Source organism: Leptosomus discolor, chromosome 3, assembly GCF_034619465.1.
Source record: "Leptosomus discolor isolate bLepDis1 chromosome 3, bLepDis1.hap2, whole genome shotgun sequence".
Lineage (NCBI taxonomy): Eukaryota > Metazoa > Chordata > Aves > Leptosomiformes > Leptosomidae > Leptosomus > Leptosomus discolor.
This window is the reverse complement of record NC_141393.1, coordinates 3,676,305-3,700,750: the sequence shown is the minus strand read 5'-3', so window position 1 is coordinate 3,700,750 and position 24,446 is coordinate 3,676,305. Positions and strand designations below refer to the sequence as shown.

The 24,446-nt window shown below is 49.8% G+C and overlaps 1 protein-coding gene across 1 annotated transcript in view; it reads left to right on the top strand.

Annotated features, from left to right (window-relative positions):
• The window catches only part of TXNDC16 (thioredoxin domain containing 16), a 35,157-nt gene extending 11,258 nt beyond the window's left edge, over nt 1-23,899 (top strand). Inside the window, exons 11-19 of the mRNA XM_086462062.1 lie at nt 550-696; nt 1,178-1,237; nt 7,572-7,740; nt 8,248-8,384; nt 14,763-14,847; nt 19,151-19,289; nt 19,899-20,059; nt 21,624-21,814; nt 23,224-23,899. Coding sequence (XP_086318188.1) covers nt 550-696; nt 1,178-1,237; nt 7,572-7,740; nt 8,248-8,384; nt 14,763-14,847; nt 19,151-19,289; nt 19,899-20,059; nt 21,624-21,814; nt 23,224-23,507 — 1,373 coding nt within the window. The 3' untranslated portion in view covers nt 23,508-23,899. The remainder of the gene's footprint in view (nt 1-549; nt 697-1,177; nt 1,238-7,571; nt 7,741-8,247; nt 8,385-14,762; nt 14,848-19,150; nt 19,290-19,898; nt 20,060-21,623; nt 21,815-23,223) is intronic.
• The last annotated feature ends 547 nt before the right edge of the window (nt 23,900-24,446 follow it).

The following is a 24,446-nucleotide window of genomic DNA, read 5'->3' as shown; positions in this document are numbered from 1 at the left end:
TTAGAGGTTGCAGAGGTGCTGCATGAGGGACAGGGGGGCTTCTGCTTGAATGCATCCAGCGTCAGGGGCACGAGGGCTTTTAAAGTCCACCTGACGCTGTCTCCTCTCCAAGCATCAGACGAAGAGCCTCAGAATTATCCGTCCCTTTGGAAAGGTTTGAGACGTGTTTTAGTAAGAGCTCTTCCAGACTCTCCTTCCCCAGGGTGAAAACACTGTCCCCTGCAATGCTTCCTTGAAAACGCATTTGTTTTCCATACCAAATTGGTTTTGTTTTCCAAAAAAAAGTGGCGCAGGATCCTAAAGGAGCCAACATGCTTAAAGAGTGACGTTCAACTCAGAGGGCACAACTGGTGTGAGACGGCATAAGTGCTTTTCAGGGAGTTTGTGTGTGTGTCTGTGTCTCCGCTGCCCCACACGAGGCAGTTACTTACCCCCCTGCTAACAGCCACCGTGTCTCTACCGTGAGAGGTGCTGGCTTACCAAAACGTGCTGATGACCCCGTCGGTTCCCTCTGCCCTGTGTTCATGCACACCTGTGGGTCCCTTGCAGACGTTCAGGATGATCAGGTGGTGGAAGCAGTTTCTAGGGACAAGAAGCGAGCGCTGCCCCTGGAGCAGATCCTTCTGCTGACAGAGGAGACCTTCCGCTCTGCCCTCTTGGAGACTGCCCGGACAGTGGTGCTGTTTTATGCCAGCTGTGAGTATGAAATGTGGCCTGGCTGTTGCTTCCCTAAGCTTGTGCTGCTCGCCGTGCTTTCCATAATATGGTGATGCTGTAGACAAGTTTAGACGATAACTAAGTGCCACATCCTGCCCCACGGGCCTCCACCCACCGTTGGCAATCAGATTAGCTCGGTTCTTCTCGTGGACTGATGCTGTAGGAAGGCAGTATCTCTCAGTGTAGAAGTTATCCATGTTCATAGGGTTTTAACCTTTATTTTACAGGCACCGAATGTAGGACAAGGGGGGAAATAGTGGTAGCGTGAGCTCATGGGATAGCTTAGACACCTGGTTGCTCTCCACTGCACAGAAGCATAAATTCCAGTTTTCCTTATTTCTTTCAAGCCTTTGAAGCACCGAAGGGTGCAGAGAATTATAACATGACTTTGTCAGAGAGCAAGGTGGGGCTGGTTTGTCACCTGTATGTCCCTCAGGGCTGTGTCTCTCCTGTGTTTCAGGGGAGGCAGTGTCCCTGGCAGTGCTGCGGACTTACACCGAGGTGGCCGATCAGCTGAAAGGTAAGGTGCCACAGGTCTGAGTGCTTTACAGCTGGCATGCACCTGCCCTGGCAGTAGGAACCAGAAGACTGGGACGATGTTGATGGTACCTCACTCCCTCACCTGGAGTATACTTGTTTTTCCCCTCAAACTCTGAAGGAAGGCATATCCACGTCAGGTTGCTTAGCAAGAGTCCTTTGTTTCTTGTTTAGGGATCTTTGTGGTCCATTTGTGCCTCGATTCCCAGTCATGGAACTGGGAATGCAACCTTCTGCAGTCGCCTTATGTTGTTGGTGTTAACTTGGTACACACCAGCTGCCCAAACTGCCTTGCAGTGAGATGGTGATGGTGGTGGGCACAGTGACAGCGTGATGGATGGTGGTGATGGTGGTGGTGATGATGGTGGTGGGCACAGTGACAGCGTGAGGGATGGTGGTGATGGTGGTGGTGGTGGGCACAGTGACTGCATGTTGAATGATGATGGTGGTGGTGATGATGGTGGTGGTGGTGGGCACAGTGACTGCATGATGAATGATGATGGTGGTGGTGATGATGGTAATGGTGGTGGGCACAGTGACTGCATGATGAATGATGGTGATGGTGGTGGTGGTGATGCTGGTGGGCACAGTGACAGCGTCATGGATGATGGTGATGGTAGTGCTGGGCACAGTGACAGCGTCATGGATGGTGGTGATGATGCTGGTGGGCACAGTGAGTAGGTGATGAATACCCAAGAGCATGGGGAGGGCCAGGGCAGAGCACCAGCAGCAGTGAGTGACACAGGGTGGGCTTTGGAGCAAGGACGAGCAAAGAGCAGGCACTGTAGCCTTCATCACAGAAATAGGGTCCTGTTTGTGCCCCTCCATGCTAGGTCCTGCACAGACCAAGGAGATGCACTGCATGCTGCACAGCAAATCAATATGCTGGGTGGCACGTCAAGTCTCCTGTCCTTGGAAGTACTTGATCTGGAAGGGAGCAGTTAATTGGCCCTGGCTTTGGTGGAAAGCGTGACAGGCAGGTGTGGGCAGGCCCAGATCCACAGGGCAGGATCGTGTCAGAGGAAGAATTTACAATGATGGTGCCTTGAGGGCCTGGAGACTGGCTTAATTACATGGGAAGTCTCGCAGGCAGCCACAGAACTCCATAAATAACACGTGATGGTGAAGAATCAGCAACACAAAGACAGCACACGTTGGGTAATCTGGTAGTAAAGGCAGGAGGGAGTGATCCTTCAAGGGGGTCTGAGCTGTTCCTGAGCAGCGTAAGCTCCAATTCATCTTTGTTCAGTCTTCAGCCCCATCCCTCTGTATGGTTAGTGGAGAGGGGTGGGTTCTTCTGCACATCCATCATTCTTACATGGGCTGAATCTCTTCCAGAGATGCCTCTTTCTCCCTCTGGCTGCAGGGGACACTCAAGTGGCTTCATCCCCAACTCATTGCAGCATAGTGGTGAAGTCATGCAGATCTGGACAAGATCTGTTCTGGCACACCTGGAGGTGGCTGGTGCCTTCTTTTCGTTCTTGTTCTTCATCAAGACTCATTTCTCCTAGCGAAGGAACTTCCCTGGGACTGGGCAGCGTGTCCTGCAGAGTTCAAGCAGGATTCAGGCTGAGCTCTCAGCAGCAGGGACACGTATAGAATCTGCAGGGGACCCAGCCAGCTTTCTGGGAAGCAGATGCAGTGGGAGTTGCTTACAAGAAACCCTCGTGGGAACACTGCAGACAGTGCTGTGGTTTGGATGAAAGCAGTTCTGCATGAAGGGAGAGTCATCAGCAGCTTTGATCTGGACTGAAATCCCAGGAATAAACAGGAAAGCTCAGGGAAGGTTGTTGTTGTTGTTAGAGATATTATGGTTGTTGATGGTTTGGGGTTTCTTTTAGACTCCCCAGCAGTCAGACCATCTGAAGGAGCAAGCTAGGAGGGTCATTGGATGAAACCCTGCCTCTTCGTGAGCCAGTGGCCAAACTTTGGCCACTTCTGCACGGCCAGGCTTTCACCATATGTTTTTTGAATCATTTGATAACAATCTTGGTACATGGAAGCAGCCACAGGCAGATTTTCAACAGAGGTTGTGAACCGATTGGGGTCAGGACCTTTCCTCTGTGATCAGTGAGGTCCCACCAAAGAATCCCAGGCCAGATGTGACCTGTGGAATGGCTCCATTCTGCTTTCCTCACTGTGACATGGGAGAGGATGGAGAACGTCTGTGTCAGTGAATCTGGAGACCCTTTATCTCTTCTGCTGAGGGAGCTTCAGTCACAAGCAGGCTACGAGGGGAGCTGGACGACCTAAAAGGATGGGGGTCCCTGGGCTCCCAGTTATGGCCATGATGAGGGAAGATACAGTAGTGTGAGGGACAGAAGTCTGGATCAAGAAGAAGATCTTGAGCTATGCAGGACTGAGAATAAAAGATGGGATATGGCTTTGGGGCAATCTTTCAGCTCCCCCAGAAGCTCCTGGTATTCCTGTTAGCTCTCTGGGGTGGAGCTTTCTTCCTTAGGGCTGAGCAGCCAAGACCAGCTGTTTGAGGCATGAATCACCCGCTCTAGAGGCACATTCTGAGTTGCAGAACCAGGTCTCACTTCTGATGCCAGTTCTTTGTGCAAAATGGCACTGAGAATAGTCCATATGAAATCAAGTGCAAGGGGACGGAGGAGGTTGGAGGCTGGAATGACCTTGTGAATCATCCAGTAACAGATGTTCAGCAGATCATCACGAAATTGAGTTTATAGCCCCCCAAGTGTTTTCCCTTTGTTGAGAGATCCAAGCTAGCAAGAGATAACGAGAAGCATCTCTGTCTTGCTGAACTGAGCACATTCTCTGCTCTTGCAGCAAGAGCGTGCCGTTCTCACAGCCGCTGGGACTAACGGCTGCAGCTCTTGGTTTTCCTTTGCAAGATGTCAGTTTATGGAAGCAGCACCCCTGGAACAGGAGAAGAGGATGTGAAGGTGAGACAGCGCTGAGCATTTCTTTGGTGTGTCATTGGCCGTTTTTGCAAAGAAGAGAGGAGACCAATATCTGAGAAGAGCAATATACTGCGACGAAAACCAGTTCTGCTTCCCTCTTCTGTGCTTGTGGAGTCGCCTTGACCAATGACTTCCAAAGTCAGGGGTCTGAAGTTGTAGCTCAAAGGCCTGAAAATCACCTGTGTGATTTAGCACTGTATATTCATGGGACCTAAATCTGAAGTAAGGATTTAGGAGTCCATTGTGTGATGCTGTCCTGGTAGTCATTTCCCATTCCGTGTTGGATTCCTTCTCTTGAAGTGCAGCACTTCATGCATAACTTACTTCTCTTTCATGTGGTAGCCCTTGGACCAGCTCTTCAAGAGAGCTGTTTCTAATGCCGGTCCTGCCCTCCGAAGGATTAGAAGTTTAAGGGAATCTTGATTTTTCTTGTTCCCTATAGCATTAATGATTTGTCTTGTCCTGGTTTTATAAGACCCCTAGGACAGAGGTTCTAGCTGCTGTTGCTTTTAGTAGGACCTAGTATCACAGAACAGTAGGATCTTGTGTTCTTCTTTCACCTTTCTTCCCATCCAGCAGCTCAACAGTGACCACAGGGCTGAACAGTCTCTTGCTGAGTTGCTCAACTCCTGAAACTGCTGCTCGTTCAGTGATTAATGATACGGTGCAGATGGGGATGGGAGAGTGATCATCCTGTACAAGGTGTTCCTCGGGCCCCATGGGCCATCTTTGGAGCACTTCTGGTACGTAATCCCCCAAGGTAGTATCCAAATACTAAAATTCATATTTGAGGGACCTTAGAGCAGCCTTGCAACTCCATTTAACGAGGCATCAAAGCCCTGTTTCCATGTCATTATTTTTCAGAGTTGGGCAAGACACAAGGTTATGTGGTAACAGATGATGAGAACCAGCTATACTGGATCAGAGGTGTGAAATAAATCCAGGGGCAGGCTTTTAATTTGAGATGTTATTTCAGAGGCCAGAGAATGACACAAACCATTTCTGCTCTTTGTGGAGTGTTTTGACAACTCCTGACTGTCTGAGTAGAATTGCAGACCCTTAGCTCCATGCTGCCACTTGCTTTTTCTGTACATGAGTTTGACGCAAGGCAGAACAGCAGCAAACTCCTCATGTGAGCCGCAAAGCAGAACCAAAAATGAGGATTGCAGAAAATGGTCCAGTGGGATGCCAAGGACATAGGGATAGGGGATAGGAACACATGCTAAGGTCACCTCTGCCTTCACCCTTGCCTGTGGAGATGCCTTGCCCATCCCTGACAGGCGGGTTTCTAACCTGTGATTAAAACCCTCCCACAGCTTCTCTGCCAAAAAGACTCGGCTGTGTTTGGTTCTCAGTAGCTTGTTTTACTATTTGGTCAAACCTCCCTACTGGGAATGGGTTGTTGCTTGTCCTTGCCCAGCTGGCAACAGAGAGTGATCTCACTGTCGCCTCCAGAGCAGACTTTACATGTTAGAGTTTATTATTTCTTTCTTCCAGGCCGTTTCCAACCAAAAGAAACACAGTTCCTTGGGTTTTTCCTCATGGCATGTCTTCCAAACTTCTCCAGATTCTTTTTCATCTGCTTAAGCCTTTCCAAAAACATGTTTCCCAGCCTGACTTGCTGGGCTCTGCAGAGGTCTCGCCGGGACAGAAGAGCATCATTTTCCTCCCGTATCTTGCAGACATTGTTGAGAGTTCGTCGCAGAATGGCTTTGCCCGTTTTCTGCAGCAGTGGTGATACCTGTGCATCCTCCTTCCCGTTACAGCGTGCTGCTGGTGTTGCACTCTGCCCTTCAGATTGGTTTTTGCCCCTCTGGGCTTGGGATCATTTGCAGATTGGAGGTGTTTGTTTTATGCCATCAGCCGGGGCTTTAATGAAGATAGTGATCACAATCAAACCCAGGATAGACAGGGGAGAAAGTTTGGCTGTTTTGGTCTGCTCTCCTCTTGAGAAATCCTCATCACCTGCCCTGCCCCTGGTTTCTGAAGGACGCTTTGCGACGATCTGCCTCCATGTGTGTACTTGCCTCTAGGTTTCATCCCATCTTTCCCATATAACTCTTGAATCCTGTTCAAACCAATTTAGGGAAGGCATGGAGATTTCTGAGATAGGGCATTCCTGCAGTGGGCATGGACGACACAGCCCTGCTGTCCTTGGTCAAACCTGCAAGTAGGTAGAAGGCAGCTTAGGCGAGGCTGGCAACCAAGGGGTGGTGGCTAGTGAAGCCGGTGATGGTTCACTTGCCAGCTGGTTAGCACAGGCTTAGCAGTTTGTGCCCAGCCTGCAGATGAAAGAAAGGCTGATAAGGACATGCTGGAGCTGCAGGCGTTGTCCCTTAAGCTCATGGAGAGCATGCAGGGAACCAGCCTTCAGTCGTTTCACTGCTCACCTTGAGCTTATCGCTTTGGTGAGACCCGTAAGAAGCTTTTTAGTACCGGGAACCAGAGTTGGACTGACTGCTCTGTAATTCCCAAAGTGCCTTTCCTTCTCCCTGACCTGTGAGACCCCAGGCTCTTTGTTAAGGTCCTAAAGGTGCCTGCTAGTGGCTTGGAGACGAGCAGCTTGCATAGGTAGGATGGGGTGAGTGCCATCGGACTGCCAGCTTCTATTGCATTTATCATGTTTATGGGACCTTTTACTGCTCCTTGTGTATTGCTTTAGGTAGAACAGACGCTTTTCAATACTGGGCACCTTCATAAATGAAAAAGCCTTGAATGCATCAGCCTCCTCCGTGCCGAGCTTTACCTTCCCTCTTTGCTGTAAGTGAGGCCCTGCATCAGGTTTTTTTAGGCGTTATTCCTAAGGTATTTCCAGTACCTTTCCTTACTGCCTTTTATGTTCCCGGACAGTTGCCTCAGGGTTTCATGGTGTTCCTTTGAGTAACCAGCCAGATGTGAATGTCTCTGGGAATTTCCTTCTGAGAAGTGCAACCTACGACTTCCCTGAGTTTATTCTCTGCCTAGTCTGTTGTTTGGATCAATCCATACCTGCGGATGTATTTAATGCATTCACAGGCTGGAAATAGCTGCTATTATGCTCAAAAATGTAAAGCATGAATGATTTTGGGAGGGAGATAGCCTGTAGTCAAAGGGATTGTGTATTCGGGGCTGGATTTTGACATCCTGCCCACACAAAGCAGCGATTGACTCCAGGAACGGTCCAGCAGCTTCTCAGCGATAGCCCAACTGGGCTCGCTCCATGTGCATGCTGTGTGTTAGGATCCAGCCCTGTGCGATGCGTGCCAAAGCAAATAGGAGTTCTGGCAGCGTTAATACAAATATATGTGATAATATCTAAAGAAAATCACCAAAAGCTCTCTTTTTCAACCATTTCTTTTTTTTTTTTTAATTTATTTTCATATTGTTTATACGTATTTGTTTTCACTTTAGGAACTCAGGGGGTTTTGCTGTCTCGGGTGAACTGCTGGGACTGGCCTGGCATTTGCACAAAGGAGAATGTCACTCAGTTTCCTACCATCAAGATTTACGAGAAGGGCGAGCGATCGCGGATGTACAATGGCATGTGGGGAGCTGAAGAACTGACCAGCTTCATCATGCTGTAAGTGTCTGTTAATGAGTCCCCACACAGTAAGGCTGGCACATCTGCTAGATGATGTTCTGAATGCTTCACGGCCTGTGTAATGGAAATTCTTTTTTGGAAAAACAATGTCAGATCTGATTGTAGACCTGGTTTGGAAATTAACTTAATAACTTTTTGTGCTTTTCAGTGTCAGGGAACATCTGTTCTTGGACAGTGCATCCGTCTGTTGCCACTGTCTGTCTCTCTGTGCTCGAGTTCCTTCTCTGTTATTTTTAATGGGGATCCCAAGGATCTCAGAGCAACCAGTTTGGCTCAGGGCTGTTCTCTCTTCCCCATAACCAGCTCCAGTGCTTTTATGTGACTAGGCATTGTCCTTCCTTCCTAGGCAACTGATTTTTGTCTCTAATGAGGCAGAACGGTTGTCATATTGGGTTGGGGCATTGTCAGATTGAGGTTGCCCTTTTGTCTCTTCATCCCAGAAGTGAAGAAGGCGGCAGCCCACGTTGTTTCTCTGCCTTTCTGTAGGAGCCGAGTTGCCTGCCCTCTGAAGCTGGCCACGATTGATGAAGCAGAAGGATATTTAAGAGGAGAGTTTCCATCTGAGCTGTCATCCTATCACCACACTTCGCTTCTAGGAGTATTTAGCACAGCCACGCGTGAAGGTTAGTGTGGTATTTGTGGGTGAAGCACTCAGCTTCGTTCCTGATAGGGGAGGGGTGATTCCAGAGGTTTGGAAGTTGCTCCGTGTTTCATTTTCTGTAAGCGTCTTTGCTCACATCACGGCCTGCCCGCCACCACCCTTTTCATTTTTGCAAGAAGAAGATAGCAGGTGATTCCAAGTGTGGGACCGAAGGCTCAGAGGACACTCAGCTACACACCCAGTGTGGCAGCATCTGAAAGCCCCACGAGAGACTGAGACACGGTGCTTGGTGCCTGGTGCAGCAGAGCCCCGGGTGACCTGTCTGCAAAGCCGTTTTTGCAGATATCCAATCTGAACGTACCAAGCCATGGTTTGTGCCTGTCGTCCCTGTTGTATTTTCTGCCCCTTACCAAGAGGATTTTGGCCCTATCCCCTTTCTGAGTCCCCTTCAAAGTGGTTTTAGGCTGCCATTAAATCCCTTCTTAGCCTCTGACTGAACAAGCCCAGATCCGTCCTCCTCTTGTAGTCCATTTACAACGTGTCACAGCATATTCTTTCCTAAAGAAAGCCCTTTTCCACTATTGGATTGATAGTTATCGTGCTGGCTCCTCCTCCTGCAAATGTGGTAGGCCCACTCCTTGCAACCAACACCCAATTCAAAACCTTTTTTTTTTTAAAAAAAAAAAAAAAACAAAGCAAAGCAGCAATAAGGCGAAATACAAATTTCTTACATCAAAAGGAATGAAATGGGAATAACTCACTGAAATCCACTTGTGGACTGTGAAATAGGTGGGCACAGCCCCCGGAGTGGTGGACATCAGCTAGAAAGGTTAAGCAAAGTTGCTGGAAGGAGTGTTCCAAACTTGTTTGAATTTGTCTCGCTTTGTAGTCTCGGTCAGTATAGTCCTGGCCAGTGGCTGCACCTTGGAAGAGTCACGCTCTCCCTCCCCTGCCTGCTGCAGAGGTTGCCGTTAGTCACTCAGATGCTGCTCCAGTAGCTTTCGTTGCGTGCTATAGCTGTGGTCCAGGATCCACTGGGTTTCCACAGCCTTTCTGAAAGATGCGAAAATTGACCCGAGAGCTACGGTGATTTTTCATGTGACAATCATACATGACAGCAAGGGAGAGGGAATGAAGTCAGTCTGGAAAGGGAGTATCGTGTCATGCTTCAGTCAAATCTGCAGTGGACCTTCCGACCCCACGGTCTCTCAGTTACCAGCTACCACTGGGACTTACTGCATTAAAGAAAAGAGACTTTTCTGATCTTTCTTAAGATGAAAATTTCAGACTACTTTTCATTTTGAACCTCCGTGGTGCCTGTAAACTTCGGTTAAATGCAAACCAAGCTACTTTCTCACACGAAATGGTCCAGAGGGAATCCACTGTGCTCAGAAGTGAGGAATAAAATGTCTGGAACCAACCAGAAAACACCTGGGCTGCGTTCATCAAGCCAGCTGGCAGCTAATACGCCTGCCTTCTTCTGGAGGGTCCGTTAAATATAGCAGAAAATCTTACTGATCTCCAAACCCCTTTAGTCCGTTTTCCCCTGGTTTTCATCAACTGAGCTGCAAAATCTTTCCTCTCTTCCACGTATTCCACTCTCTGCAGTAGTGGAGCCTGGATTAGCCCCGCGGTAGGACCTTGGATAACATGGGCATGGTGAGAGGGTTCGTGGAAGGAACCTGGCGGGATGTGTGAGCTCAGACTTTTTCCTATTTAGAAGTTTTGTTCATTTGCTTCCCTGCGAACAAGTCTTGGAGGTTTCCAGATGGCTCTGTGTGGAGCCTGCAAGGTTGCCTCTTCCCTTGGGGCACACTCAGCCTGCAATCTGGAATGGCATCTGCAGTCTGGGGTAACTCAGCTGCAGATGCCCAGGGAGACGAAATACATGATGCTTTCACAGGCTGTAGCCTGCGGGGTGTTCGAGCGTCGTGCAGAATGACCCAAGGGAGCAGAAGGCTGGAGCCAGCTGTTCTGGCACCAAACCCAGGCCAGAGTTGGGGAAACCACATTGCTGCTTTTATCAGCCCCGCAGACTTATCTGGAATTTCCAATGATTTTCTCACAGCAAGAATTCCTGCTCTAACCTGAACCAGCAACGCACCATGTCATTTCTAGTTAACTGAAACAGCGCAATGAGATGTCCAGTTAAATAAAGCCCTGGTTTTTTTCCAACCTTTAGCGTCACAACTATGTTAAGAAGCCCTTCAGTGGGTCTGAGCTAGAAGAGGCTTGTCAGAAAAATCATAACTAAAATTTATTACAAAGAGCTGAATGGTGTAGGGCAGTGAATGAGCATTTTCCTGGAAACTTGGAGAACTTATAGGAGAGAAATTATTTTGCTCTGCAGAAAATGGAAGCGTACTTGGAAGTAAGACTCTGAACTGTGCAGTAAATGTTTAAAAATACGCCTTTGTTCTGCAAAGCTCTGGTACCACAGTAGGGCTTGCCAGCATCCATGTAAACCAAGTGAAGAAAGCATGCAAAGATGCTCCAGGTGCTGCTGGAGAGGATGGTTTCATGAAGTGCCTTCTGCTAGAGGGATAAGGGGTGATGCTCAGATCCTGCCTCCAAAAACTCCGCAGGAGCTGTAGACACTTCCTCATCTGGCAGTTTTATTCCCTCTTGTTCCCAGATCCTGGAGTGAAGCTGGGCTTGTGCAATTCACAGCAGCTGTCCTGGGAGGCAGCTGGGATTCCGGCCCGAGGCATGTGCTGCAGCACATGATCAGGCTCTGCAGGGAATTAAGACAGTGGTCTCAGGGGGACTAGTTTTCTAGGAAATATTTAAATAACTTCTTTAGAATTATAGAATCATTGTGGTTGGAAAAGACCTTTAAGATCATCAGGTCCAACCATTACCCTAATGCTACCAAGCCCACCACGAAACCATGTCCCTAAGCACCACATCTATACACTTTTTGAACACCTCCAGGGATGATGACTCCGCCACCTCCCTGGGCAGCCTGTTCCAATGTCTGAGCACTCTTTCAGTAAAGGAATTTTTCCTAATATCCAATCTAAATCTCCCCTGGCACAGCTTGAGGCCTTTACCTCTTGTCCTGTCATTAGTTACTTGGGAGAAGAGACCATCACCGGCCTCACCACAACCTCCTTTCAGGCAGTTGCAGAGCGATCAGGTCTCCCCTCAGCCTCCTCTTCTCCAGGCTGAACACCCCCAGTTCCCTCAGCTGCTCCTCACAGATCTGTTCTCCAGACCCCTCACCAGCTTCGCTGCCCTTCTCTGGACACGCTCCAGCACCTCCATGTCCGTCTTGCAGTGAGGGGCCCAAAACTGCACCCACCATTCGAGGGGCGGCCTCACCAGTGCCCAGTACAGGGGCACGATCACCTCCCTGCTCCTGCTGGCCACACCATGGCTGATACAGGCCAGGATGCTGTTGGCCACCTTGCCCACCTGGGCACACTGCTGGCTCATGTCCAGCTCACTGCCGACCAGCACCCCCAGGTCCTTTCCCGCCGGGCACCTTTCCAGCCCCTCATCCCCAGCCTGCAGCGCTGCGTGGGGTTGGTGTGACCCCAGTGCAGGACCCAGCCCTTGGCCTTGTTCAGCCTCACAGCACTGGCCTCAGCCCATCGATCCAGCCTGGCCAGGTCCCTCTGCAGAGCCTCCTACCCTCGAGCAGATCAACCCTCCCACCCAATTGAGTGTCCTCTGCAAACTCACTGAGGGAGCACTCGATCCTCTCATCCAGGTCACTGACAAAGACATTAAACAGAACTGGCCCCAATACTGAGCCCTGGGGGACACCACTTGTGACTGGTCGCCAACTGGATTGAACTCCATTCCCCACCACTCTCTGGGCTCGGCCGTCCAGCCAGTTTCTAACCCAGCGAAGAGCACACCTGTCTAGGCCATGAGCCACCAGCTTGTCCAGTAGGATGCTGTGGGAGACTGTGACAAATGCCTTACTGAAGTCCAGGTAAATGACATCCACAGCTTTTCTTTCATCCACTAGGCAGGTCACCTGGTCATAGAAGAACAGGTTGATCAAACAGGACCTGTCTTTGATGAACTCATGCTTTCTGGGCCTGATTCCCTGGATGTCCTGTACCTGCCATGTGAGCACACCCAAGATGAAGCACTCCATGATCTTCCCCGGCACCGAGGTCAGGCTGATGGGCCTGTAGTTCCCTGGATCCTCCTTCCAGCCCTTCTTGTAGATGGGCGTCATGTTGGCAAGCCTCCAGTCTTCCAGGACCTCTCCTGTTAAATGGTGGAGAGTGGCTTGACAAGTTCCTCGGCCAGCTCCCTCAGCACTCTTGGGTAGATTTAATCCGGCCCCATAGACTGGTGAGTGTCCAGTTGGCAGAGCACTTTAGAAGTGCTTCATGTCTGTAGTGGAGCTGTATGGATTTAGAGGGTTTCTTGCACAGAGCTAAGAGACAGTTGCTGTGAGCTGTTGAGAAATAAAGGCTGGTGCGTGACTGCGGGTCTGGCACCATCCCCAAAATACAGAAGAATTTACAAGTGTGATAGGGAGGGAAAATCTCATCAGGAATGACCCTGATGAAAGGAGTAAGCCCAAACTCTGCTGGAGGTTGTCCTGATTTAGAAGAGAATTCCTGCAGCCAGGGCTGCTCCAGGGCAGCACTTCAACACGGGCTTATGTCTCAAGTGGGTGTTTAAAGTTAAATGCCTGGAGAAGTGATCTCCTGAGGAAGTTTGGATGTGAGCCTGCTCTTTCCACGCCAGGCTCTGTCCTTTAGTGCCTTATGAGATGCTCACGGTCTGCTCCGTGGCCTTTTCTCCAGTAGCTGGGGCAAGGACAAGTTCACAAAGGGTTTCTTGATGCAGTTCTTGATGATCCTTATCAGCTGGTCCTATGGGTTACTTTTCTCTCATCACTGATAAAATCAAGTGACCGAAACCCAAATTGCTGAAAACCAACATCAAAACCATCCAGCGGTGGTTTCTCTATATCACAAGATGAACCAGCCAAGCTGCGTCACCAGCTTTGTTGTTTCCTACAATGTCTGAACCCTCAACGAGCCACTCCTTTAAGGATCTAAGCTTCCATTTGAAAGGAAAATAGTGTAAAATTTGTGGTCCCTGTGGTTCCAGGGGAACACAATGGAAAATACGGCTTTGAGGGGGCAAAGAACCAAAAAGTGACCAGTTGTGAGCCAGCCTCACTCTACTGAGGTCTGAGTCACCGGTCCCAAGAGCTTGGGCAGGCCAGTTGTGATATGACGGTGAACATTATGAGGAACACTAAATAGTATCTGAATGAGGTGTTAAGTTATAAAGCAACAAATATCATGGCTGTATCTGAGATGTAACCTTAACTCTTGGGAAAACCTGACTTCTCCAAAGAGTGTCTTTCCTCACGCTCCTTAAGTTGAAAGAGCCTTTTTTGTTGCTTTCAATTGCTCAATCCAGAGGGGGGAGGGGTGGCGGTGTTGAAATCTGCCCTGTTTTCACCCTACCGTTGGCAGCAGCGGGTTTGATCTCTGATCTATAGCTGTGTTTTACAAGCTCATGCGCTATGCCTTGCATGTTCTCACAAAGCTCGTCCCTCCCGTGGGATCCAGCTGCCTAAACCTGAGGATGTTTTATAAAGGCATAAACCAACTCTGGAGGCAGCTTCGTTTCGGGGCCCTGCTCTCAGTCTCTCCGCGCAGATAGATTCAGCTGTGATGGATCAAGAAAGCTATGGGGCCTTGTGGTTCCAGAGCAACCTGGGCCTTTCCTCCCCATCTTCTACCTGACCTTGCTGTCTCAGTAAGGCGAGTGGTGGACCCCAGCAGCTGCTGCCCTTGGGTTTATGCTGAGCAGCGATGGTGGAGGTGCTGCCCTCTCTTTGCAGCTGCACAAAGCGGTGGAGCACGCTGTGTCTGCAAGGCATTTAGCTTTTTGACCTTCCCTATCTTAGCTGGGTGCCCGTAACAGACCCCGCCTGCTCTGAGGAACTGGATAAAACCAAAAGACGCTTGGGGGAGAGGTTGGTTGGGCACTTAGCACTACTCCAGTTAAGCCGCCATCACTCATTTCCAAAAGGTCACTGGGATTTGTAACATTTCTCTTTAGACTTACAGTTGGCCTCCTGTTTCTAGGAAGACTTATGGACTTCAAGTCCTTAAAGACACTTCATTTTCCATCGGTGCCTCTGTCGTGCAGATCCTGGAAACTCAGTGCTGGTGGCTAAAGACCAGATACTGTTCTCATAATGGGAACTTCCCTTCTGCCAACTCCTCCTCCCATAGCCTGCGGCCATGGGACGCATCCATTTCTCATGAGCCTCTAGTCGTAGTTTTGTTCCCAAGTGATGGTTTGCTGTGGGAGGGTGTTATGTACGCAGACAGCGATTTGGGTTTCCAGGAGGAAGCTGGTACTTCTCCTTCTATTGTTTTTTTTTGTATCTTTGTCTTTTTTACAGCCAGGGAAGCTTTTGAAGAGGCAGGAAACATCTTAAGTGGCCATGTAACGATGGGGATGTATTTTGAAGATGATGCCTTGGCTTTGTAAGTTGTTTCTCTTTTTCTCTGGGGAGAATTCAAACTGATCTTTGTTTAGTGAAAGCCAATGCCTAGAGCAAGTGTCACTGGCCATGCTGAGTGTTTAGCAGCAGCTCTAAGCAGCTACAAGTGACTTAGACCTGTAGGGAGACTGGTCAGGACTCAGCCAAAGGGAGATGTAGCCCTGGCTCTGCCGCCAATTTACAACCTGTCCATGGGCAACTCATTTAGCCCTGTTGCAGTTCGAGATCACTCTGGGTGTTTTCAGTCCTCTGGCCCTGCCAGCCCCTCATGCATCTGTTGGGTTCCTCGTGCAAACAGGACCAGACTTTTATGGAGGGAAAAAACAGGCTGGGAAAATGATACCCTCTAGCTAGGATCAGCGTGTGAGGAAGGAAAAACAATTCTGCCTTTCTCTTTCTATCAGGAAGAAGTGATGAATTGTTACTGGTCTTCCTCTTTCTGCGGTCCCTTTCACTTTCTCATCTCTTCTTCCCTGCCCTGATGCTGGGAAAGTGCCTGCTGAGGTGGGGATGGGGAAGGGGAGTGTAAGGGGATTGCTGCAAAGCCAGGGGTGTAAATGTGAGTCTTGCTCTGATGGTTGCCCTCAGTTGCCAAGAGCAGCCAAAAGAGAGGCTGCTTGTGACTGCTTACAGGCTTTCTTGGCTAGTGGTGGAGTGGGCATCGTGGCTGGGTGCTGGAAAATGGTTTGAAAGCCCTGGAATAAATGCTGTCTTTCCCAGGAGCTGCCTTGATGTGGAGCAGAGGGCCTTTCTGCAGCACTGTGAAAGGCATTAATCCCCTTTGGTCTCACCCAGCTCCCCGGTGGGTACTTGCCTCTGGCTATGAGATGTTTGCAGCTGCCAAGGGTGGGGAAGAACCTGCCTCTATCTTTTCAACAGTTAATCTTACCATGGATCTTTTTTTTTCTTGAAAGATGTGCCCACCCATTTCCCTCCCCTTGGCAAGAGAAAGCCGTTGCCACCATTCCCAGACAGAGCTGTGGGAAGGCGCATCCTCTTTCTGGAGGAAAAGCGCTGGAAAAATAGAGCAGCCTTCCTCCTGCCCATATGGTGAAGGTGAAGTCAAGGCTTTTTTGGTCAGTTCCTGACTGAAGAAGAGCATCAGTTGCCACCCTAAATGTAAGCCAAATTGGAGCTAATGGGATCTGAGCGTGTATCAGTCCATGCACTTAACTGTGTCATTAAGACTCGTCCCAGCAAAGGGCAAAGTGCTTTGGATTAGACTGTGAGAGATGCTTCAGTGCCTACGCAGCTAGATCCAGGAGGAATTTTCAGCTACTCCTGGCATCTTATTTCCATCAGGGGATCAGCTATCAAGGCAGAGTTAAAAATCCCAGGAGGTCCTCGGCCTGTTTTCCAGGTGTGGGTTTAACAGCCAGTAATGCAGCAGTGAATTATTTTCATTAGTTTCTTACAGATGCAACGCATCCCTCGCGTGTCTGGTGAGACACGGGCGTCTTTGTGGTCTGCCGGGGGAATAAAACTGCAAGTACATCTCTGTTAACCAAACTGTGCTCAAAGCACCAGCCGTGGTTGGGTCTGAGAAGCGAGGCGGTGCCAGGCTTGTTCAGTGCTGGGGTGGGAGAGCCGTGGGCGATGGCAGGTCCAGAAATCACAACCAGCAGCATCAGGGTGAAAAACCTGACCCTCCTCCAAGCTAAAAGACTTTTCTCCCTTAAGGATCTCAGCCCAGTTGATCGAAGGAAGAAAAGCAAAGGAGGGCAGGGTGATCTTACAAAACAAGATCCCGGCAGAAAAAGCCTGTGTTCTCTCAGCAATGGCACACGCAAGAACACACCTCCAACCCCCTGCTCCTGTTTAGTTGGAATAGTTAATACAGCTTATATTGATACTCATTCTGCCAAGTTTGGATTTTGGCTGTGATTTGTGGGTGAAGCTACTGTAGCTGGTCGTCTTCTCAACTGTAAGCAGAAAGTAAACACTTACAGGAATTCCTTATGCAAGAGCCAGGCTCACTTCCCTTCTTAAAAGAAAAGCTATTCTTCTGCTAAATGCTCAAGGAGGAAATGTTTGTGGCTCCCAGGTCATGGAAAGCTGAGTCCCTTCTTCCAAGAGAAAAAGGTATACAAAATACACAAAGAATGTTGGTAGCAAAACTGTTTGCTCTGCAAACACCTGCTCGGTTGGTCACTAGTGAAAAAAAAAAAGGTGTTAAGGAAGAAATGCTTTGAATGAAGTAATAATTTATTTCTCAAATATTTAGATGTCATTGATTCCTGCCAAGTATTTGTTTGCAGATGTTTCTGGTTTAAATGCAAGTCTCAGATTACCCATCGAATGCCCCTGCTGTGTAAATTGAAAGCTGTCATAAGCAACAATAAGACCACTCGGTACCAGGAAGATGAGAAGTGATTTCAGGGTAGACTCTAGCTATTCGATGGTGAATTTGTTGTTTTTCTGGCAGTATTTAAGAAACTTCCTTATCAAAGGCTGCTGAACAAGTTGATGTACTTGGACATAGGAGCAAGAGTCCTTACTGCCTCTGAGAAGTCAAGCCAGAGTCTCTTTAAGGCCTGTGGAAATTTGAGTAGTTCAAAATCCCTGAATTTAAACATTTTCTAGGGTTTTACCATGCTTACTTGATCGCAAATACAGGTTAATTTGAAAAACAACAGAGAGGAAAGTTAAAGACCTTCCTAACAGATCAGAGGATTCCCAGCCGCGATCAGAAGTGCAAAACTCAACTTCCTTGACTGGTGGAGCTCGGGAGTCTGGGCAGAAAGGGGAAAGCTTAGCTCAGGGCTGGATTTACAAAGATAAATTTTAAAAAAGCAGAGGATACTGCAAAATGAATGAAACTGAAGTGGCTCAGATAAATCCAAGAGCAGTTTAGCAGCAGGATTCACTACATTTGAAGGCCTCAGGAAAGTCCACGGTCATTCATTACTGCTGCCCTTTATCAAGACATCATCGCAGATCTGGGGTGCCCCTTAGAAATTTGCAGTGAGTTTATTATTTCCAGGCAGGTAAGTGCTGAGATGGGGGAAATGAGAGGCCTACGTATGAGCTGAACATCGTGGAAATGTGTTACCTGCAGTTCCCTCCCCTTGCTTTGTCATGGATGGCCTTAAACACCAAACACTGAGATTTTTAAAGCGAATTGGAACCAATCTCCATCCCGTTCAGAGCTGCTAAAATAATTGTCCAAACTGAGTTTGCCTGAGCAAACCACGGAGGGAAGTGCAGTGGGTTGCAACATGACTTTTCTACGAGCTGCCTTTTCAGTAGGCTGAGCCTCTGTTGCACCTTTCTCATATGGAGAAAAAAAAAAACCCAACAGATTACTTTTGAAAAGGAAATCAAAGGCTTTCCACCTCCCCACCTCCACAACCCAAAATGTCCTTACACCTCACTCACTTCCCCAGCAATTCTGCTGTCACAGCTTTTGAAAAATTACCAGCAGCCTTTGAAAAATAGACTACAGACACCCCCCAAAAAACTGCTGAGGCAGCTGACTTCCTCCGTCGCACCCTTCCTCTGGGCACTGACGTCTGGAGGCTTCAGGACTGAAGTTCCTCCAGCTTCCAGAAAACTGCTCTCGCATCTTGGTTTACCCCCTGCCTTTTCATTGCTCAGACTTCTCCTATTTTTGGTCTTTCCACCTTCTCAGCTTTTCTTTAAATACCCTTGAACCCTGAAGAGCATTGGGGCACCAAGGATGAGCTGGCTTCTCCACCAAGAGTCTGTGTGTGCAGGCGGTGCGTGTTGCTCTAACACGGGGCTGGGCTTCAGCAAAATTGCCCGTGTTCCCCAAGCCAAAAATCAGTTCTCCTGGAGCCTTGTTTGTGTCTTTCGGTTGGAGTCGAAGACCTTCCCTTTGCCTTGGCTTGGGAGGCAGAGTTAAGCACTGGGTGGGTATTTGCACCACCGAACCTTAGGTGTGAAAATGAAAGAGAAGCGCCAGCAAATAATTTAAATGGTGGGGGTTTGGATTTTTCCTGTTATTTAGCCGCTGATATCTTCTGGCAGAAGGAGTTGCTGGGTTTGTGCGTGTATGTATTTAGCGTCTGGTGCGAGCTGGGTAAGTGCTTGTTTCAGAAGGGGACGAGGCAACACGTCAGCCCCGTCTCTCCCCATCAAATCAAGACTGTGCAGAGGCTGGAGAGGGAGCGATGGGGAATGTGACCCTTCTCCTCTTTGCAGGTGCCTGTGCCTTGATGTCTCTGTCCCCACTTTTCACCTTGAGGCCGCCAGCCCTGCGTGCAGGAGATAGGGTGTGTGCCAAATCCCCTGGCCCGTTCCTGTTACCATCCCTCTTTTTTCAGATCCCGTAAATACGCCGTGTCTCCCCCGGCCCTCCTCCTTGCCAGGAGTGGAGGTCGGAGCGTGGAAGGCATCGCTTTGTCCAAACTGAGCATGCAGGACGTGGTGCAGATGATCAGATACGAATTGCTGGACGTTTTTGTAAGTAAGAGAAAAAAGAAAATGTCCTTTTTCCATTGTGCAGAAGCACTGATGGTAGCGTCGGAGCTGTGCAAAATAAAGTTGTTTGCTCATTATTGCTATCGTGCTGAGTTCCGTTTGTTTTTTAAGTTTTATGGCTTGGATCAGACAGTCTGGACAGAAATGCGCTGTTTGCTGTGTGGTCTCATGGGAGGAGGCCCTGGGAGTCGATGGCCTGGCTTGAGCTCGTAGTCACAGACCCGCTGCCGTTGGTGGCTTGGCCTCTCGCAGGGTCTGCTCCTGCACGTGCCTTTCCGAGACGGGTTCGAGCCGTAACACGTGGAGCTGGGCTGAGCGGACCTCGCTTCTGCCTTCTCTGCTCACACCCCTTCGTCTCAGAGCGCACCGCTGCTCACACGGACTCCGCTTCTGATGGGCACGGTCGGGCGTAGACATCTCCAACATGCACCAAGGTCCCACCACCCACGCTTGTTTCCGAGCTCCTCGCGTTCGGCAGGGACCCCACAGCCTGGCTTAGCCCCTGCACCCCTCCCCTAAGGCCAGAAAGTCTAGTTTTGTCCTGTTCTCTCCTCTCCCTAAACCCCAACTTCTTGTTTTGATGTCTTGCAGCCAGAAATCACCGTGCAAAATCTGCCCCGCTACTTGCAACTCAGAAAGCCCTTCCTCATCTTGTTCAGCGATGGTGACATCAGTCAAATGGAAAGTGAGGAAATGCTGAAGCTGGCGAAAGGAGCACCCCAGCAAGTGTTTGTGGCTTGCTGGTTGAACCTGTGAGTGTGTAAAAACCTCTTTACTTCTTTCTGTTAGCTCGTACTTAGCATTTCAGGGCACGAAAATCTGAGCCTGCAATTACTGAAAACACTATCTGGCTGGTAATGGGATTATTCGGTCTGAAGTCATCGTGAGTTCAAATCATTTAGCAATGATTCAGTATGTGTTCTGGGCAGCTGCAAAATTACACGACAACGTAAAATTAGTAAATGTGTAATTGATTGCAGAAATAGTTTTCAGTAGAGTAAAATGTTCTCGAAGATATCACATAGGAGCTCAACCCTGGCTCTGGTGTTATTTGTATTTTTGTTGCCTGTGGGAGAAAAAAGTCAATTTGCCCTCCTGGAGTGTCTTATGGTGATTTTCCCACTGGTAATTTGAGGGCAACATGGCAGGGCAATTACTGATTGTTGACTGGGGGAAAGTAAGTTTTCAGAAGAAGGGACAGCCAGAGGAAGCCCCATAAGACCAACTTAAAAAATATTCGAAAACCAAAATGAATCCGGGAGCGAAGAAGTAGAAAGTTGTAGGAGAGGGGATTTTTTTTTTTTTTTTGAATCCTCCTCTTCCTAGTTGGGTTTTCAGTTTTTTAGCCTCTGTTTGTTTTGCCCAAGCCCAGAGACACCTCACTGTCTTAATCATAATGTGCTTTGAAGTCTGGGAAGCGCCTCGCAGCGTGGGCTGAAGTTTAGCTAACGGGGAATGTACATGTTTTCAAAGAGAAGACGATTTGTTTGCCAGTAATGCACAAGAAACGAGAGCCCCTGGAACTTCCCCACCTACACATCTGTCTTTGCTCTCTCTTCCTGAGAAAGAAAGAGCTGTCCTTTGTCAGAGCAAGAGGGCATTGCCACAAAAAAAGGGCCGAATGTGGCCATAGGCTTGGAAAGTGTCTCACAGTCCTAGAAAGAAGATCTCATTCCCACAACGAGAGCCAGCTCAGGCCTCAAGAATTACTCTCAGCCTGAAAATAGTGCGGGAAGGACTCAGCGGCTTCGTGGGCTTGCTGTCCCTCCATCTTGATGTCCTTTTTTTTTTGGCTATGTATCGCTTGGAGAAGTCTCCATCCCAGCTCCTCGGGCTGGGAGCAAGCCCCCAGCAGCCCCCCACCCTCTGCCTCAGCTCCTGCCTTCCCATCCCCTTTGGACTTGCTGCAGCCACGGAGCGATGGCTCCGGGTGGGCTGGAGGGTGCTGGTAGCTCTCCCTGCAAACAGGGGCTCGCCGTGGGGGGCTGCAGGACCTGTCCTGCTCCTGTCTCACCTCTTCTTAAAAACTGACAGTGGAGAACATTTCACACCCTCCTACAGGGTTTGCCCCAGCTCCTCCTGCCCAAGGATTTCTTTACCCATCTGATCTGCTCTCCGCTCCCTCTCCGTTGGACCCCAATGAGGTGCTTAAGGCGTTGAGCTTCTAAATAGCTCCGTGAGCTTCTACAGCTGTCCCGGAGGCAAAACCGTGTGCTTTGCTGGATGTGGCCCAAGGGCTTTGGTGCTCGCTTGGCTCTCAGCCCCGTGGTGCTGCCAAACCGCTGGTAAGCGAGTTGAATCTCTTCTTCCCGACAGGAGGAAGACTCCGGTGGGACGCGGGGTGCTGAAGGCGTACTTTGCCGCCGTGCCTTCGCTGCCTGTTCTCATCTGGGTGGACCTTCACGCCGGGGGTCAGGTATTCAGGTTCCCATCGGAGCAGTCCATCACTGAGATGAACATCTTGTCTTGGCTGGAGAAGCTAAAAGCAGGACTGGAGATTCCCAGCAGTAAGTGGGCACGGGTTTGTAACGTTCCTAAGCATGCACTGTTAGCTCGGGTCTGTTTATGAGAAGATGCTACATGCAGTAAATTGTCTGCCCTGGAATTTAATGGTGGAAAAACTAGAGCGATGTTAGTTTGAGCTGGAGAAGTACAAAAAGTCCGGCCAGAAGAGAATACCCGCACTCACGAGTTTGCTTCGGGACTGTTTAGTGTTCAGAGACAAGCGTGAACGGTCCTGAATTGCCACCTCTGCCCCACAATAATGCCCAAACCTGTGCTCTCCGGTTGCTGCGAACAGACCTCCTGAAACACAGCTTGCTAATAAAAAAATCTCCTGACTCCCAGTTGTCAGGATAAGAAATAGCTGCTCTTTAGGCACCTTCCAGCAGTTTTTTGGATGGGAGAGGATAAGGAAGACAGTGTTTGGCAGTGTTTTTTGGGACATAAAGGGTTGGCTTGTACTGTGAAGCTTTTCACAGCATCCCTCCTGCCTTGATCAGCCTGCTGAAGCCTTGGAGGAGGGGAGCACAGATGTGCCTTCCTCACGTCTTATGTGTAGCCATGGGATGCTACAGGGATCTTGGGAATTGCCGGCTGCCAGCCTGCTCCAGGCTCTGGAAAGGCGAAGCCGTGACTCCACTTGATCCTTGTGAATTTTAAAATGAGCCTTTCAAAGCAAGTGTTTCCAAAAGCGTGGTGGGGCAGGATGTGTGGGCTCTTGCTGGAGCTGAAGCCACCATTTCTGACCCAGTTATTGCTGGGAGAACCCCGTGAGCCAGCCATCCTCCCCCACGTCCTTCCATTGCCGCTGCCAAAGGCACCTGGCTGTCGTGTAGGTCCTTAGGGAGGGATCTTCATTTTCAGGGTTGTCGGAGGGGTGAGCTGATGGCTGAGCAGCTCCCTGCACGGCCCAGGGCTGCGCCAGTCGTCACAGCCTCCTTCCTCAGGCTTTTAAGTGCCATGAACCCCGTGATTAGTCTTAAAAGCATAAACTAAAGAGCATCCTCGTGTAATGGGATCGCTTCCTCCTCGTACAGACAGCAGTCCTCTCACTCCTAATGGTGTCTCAGTAATGCACAGTCATTAACGCCGTTGTCTGAGACCCAAACGGAACATCCCCCCATGGGTGGACAGACCCTGAGTGTGACTTTTCCCAGTGGGGGTGTCTGAGGACAGAGGGACCTCCACAGCTTTCGGGGAGCGGAGCCTTGGCCAGCTCCAGTAAATACTAATGCACCCCTGGGTGTTTAATTTGGGTGGTGATCTTAGTTTTGCAGGAAAGACGGTGATCTTGAATGTTGTGTTCACTGGAAGAGCAAAAAGAAAAGCCGAAATTCCTTCGAAAGGGAAGTGTCCGTGGAGTGGGGCTGCGTGACTCTTAACTTGCTGACGTGGGACTGTGTTTGCTTCTCAGGTATCTTGTCTGAGGAAGACTGGAAGCCACCTCTCCCTGCTTATGACTTCCTCCAGATGATGGATATGGCTGCGCCCGAGCTCTCCTTCCACACCTCCCACCGCCACGGGGACACGCCGGAGCGGCGCCTGCCCGAAAGCCCAGGAGGGGACACCGCCGTCCGGGAAGAGCCATCCCAGGAGACCAAGGCAGAGAAAGTCGGGTCCCCTGGGCGGGACCTGCGGGGGACAGCCCCGAGGCTGGCAGCAAGGGAGAAGCAGAGCAAGAGACACAGCGAGCTCTGAGCATCCCCCTGCCCGGGGCAGTGAAAGATGTAGGGTGGTGCCCAGAAAACCCTCTTGCTTTCCTAGCTCTCCCTGAGCCTTTACACCAAGGAGAGAAGCGCTTTTAGCTGTGAACGAAATGGTGAAGGGATAAACCAGCCCCTCCACGGGAGCTCCCTGCTGCAGCGCGCCTTGGCCGTTCTGCGGTGGCTGTGGTTTCTCATGCCGCAAGCGTGTCCGTACATCCCGCACCTTGGCCTTGACCTTGCTGTTGGGATGGAATTTCACAAGCCAGCGGGGAGAGCGGACCTGCAGGGAGGTTGCTGCGAGGGAGCTCAGCCCACCCCATCGCTGGGGGGAGAGACGGGGTTGAACTCACACGACGAGCTACGCTGGCAGAGTCGCATCGGCGCAGCCCGGCTCTACGGTTTCTGTGTCTCGTAGAGGTGCTGCGGTTGCCTCCCGAGCAGGAAGGGCTGAGTGATTGCAGGATAAAAAGCATATTTCTCTCCCCCCCCCCCGCCCAGTTGCAGTAGCAGCTCTACCAATGCGTGTTGGCAAGCCCCGCTCTCCAAAAGCCGTTGCATCCGCGCCGTAACCCTGTGGAGCACGGTGCAAGCGTGCCACCCGCTGCAGGGCTGCTTAAACTGGCACCCGCTTGTGTTTACACCTGCCTTGTGAACCGAATTCGTGAGCACCTTCATCCTATTGGGCCTAAGAAGAGTATTTGGTTAAAGCAGTTTTATTACGAAGGCCAGAGCTCAGGTCATCGCAACAGCCGTGAATAGCTGGGACAAAAATCTGCCAGAAAATCCCAAGGGCAGGCAGGTTGGGAGATGGCTTTGCTCAACGCTGGCATTTTCTTGGTTATAAGCCCAGGGGGTTATTTGCAGCCTCGATTTTTCTTTGCTGTCCATGACAGCAGCGAGGTTGGTGCCTCCTGAGCTGGGGAGAGCAAAG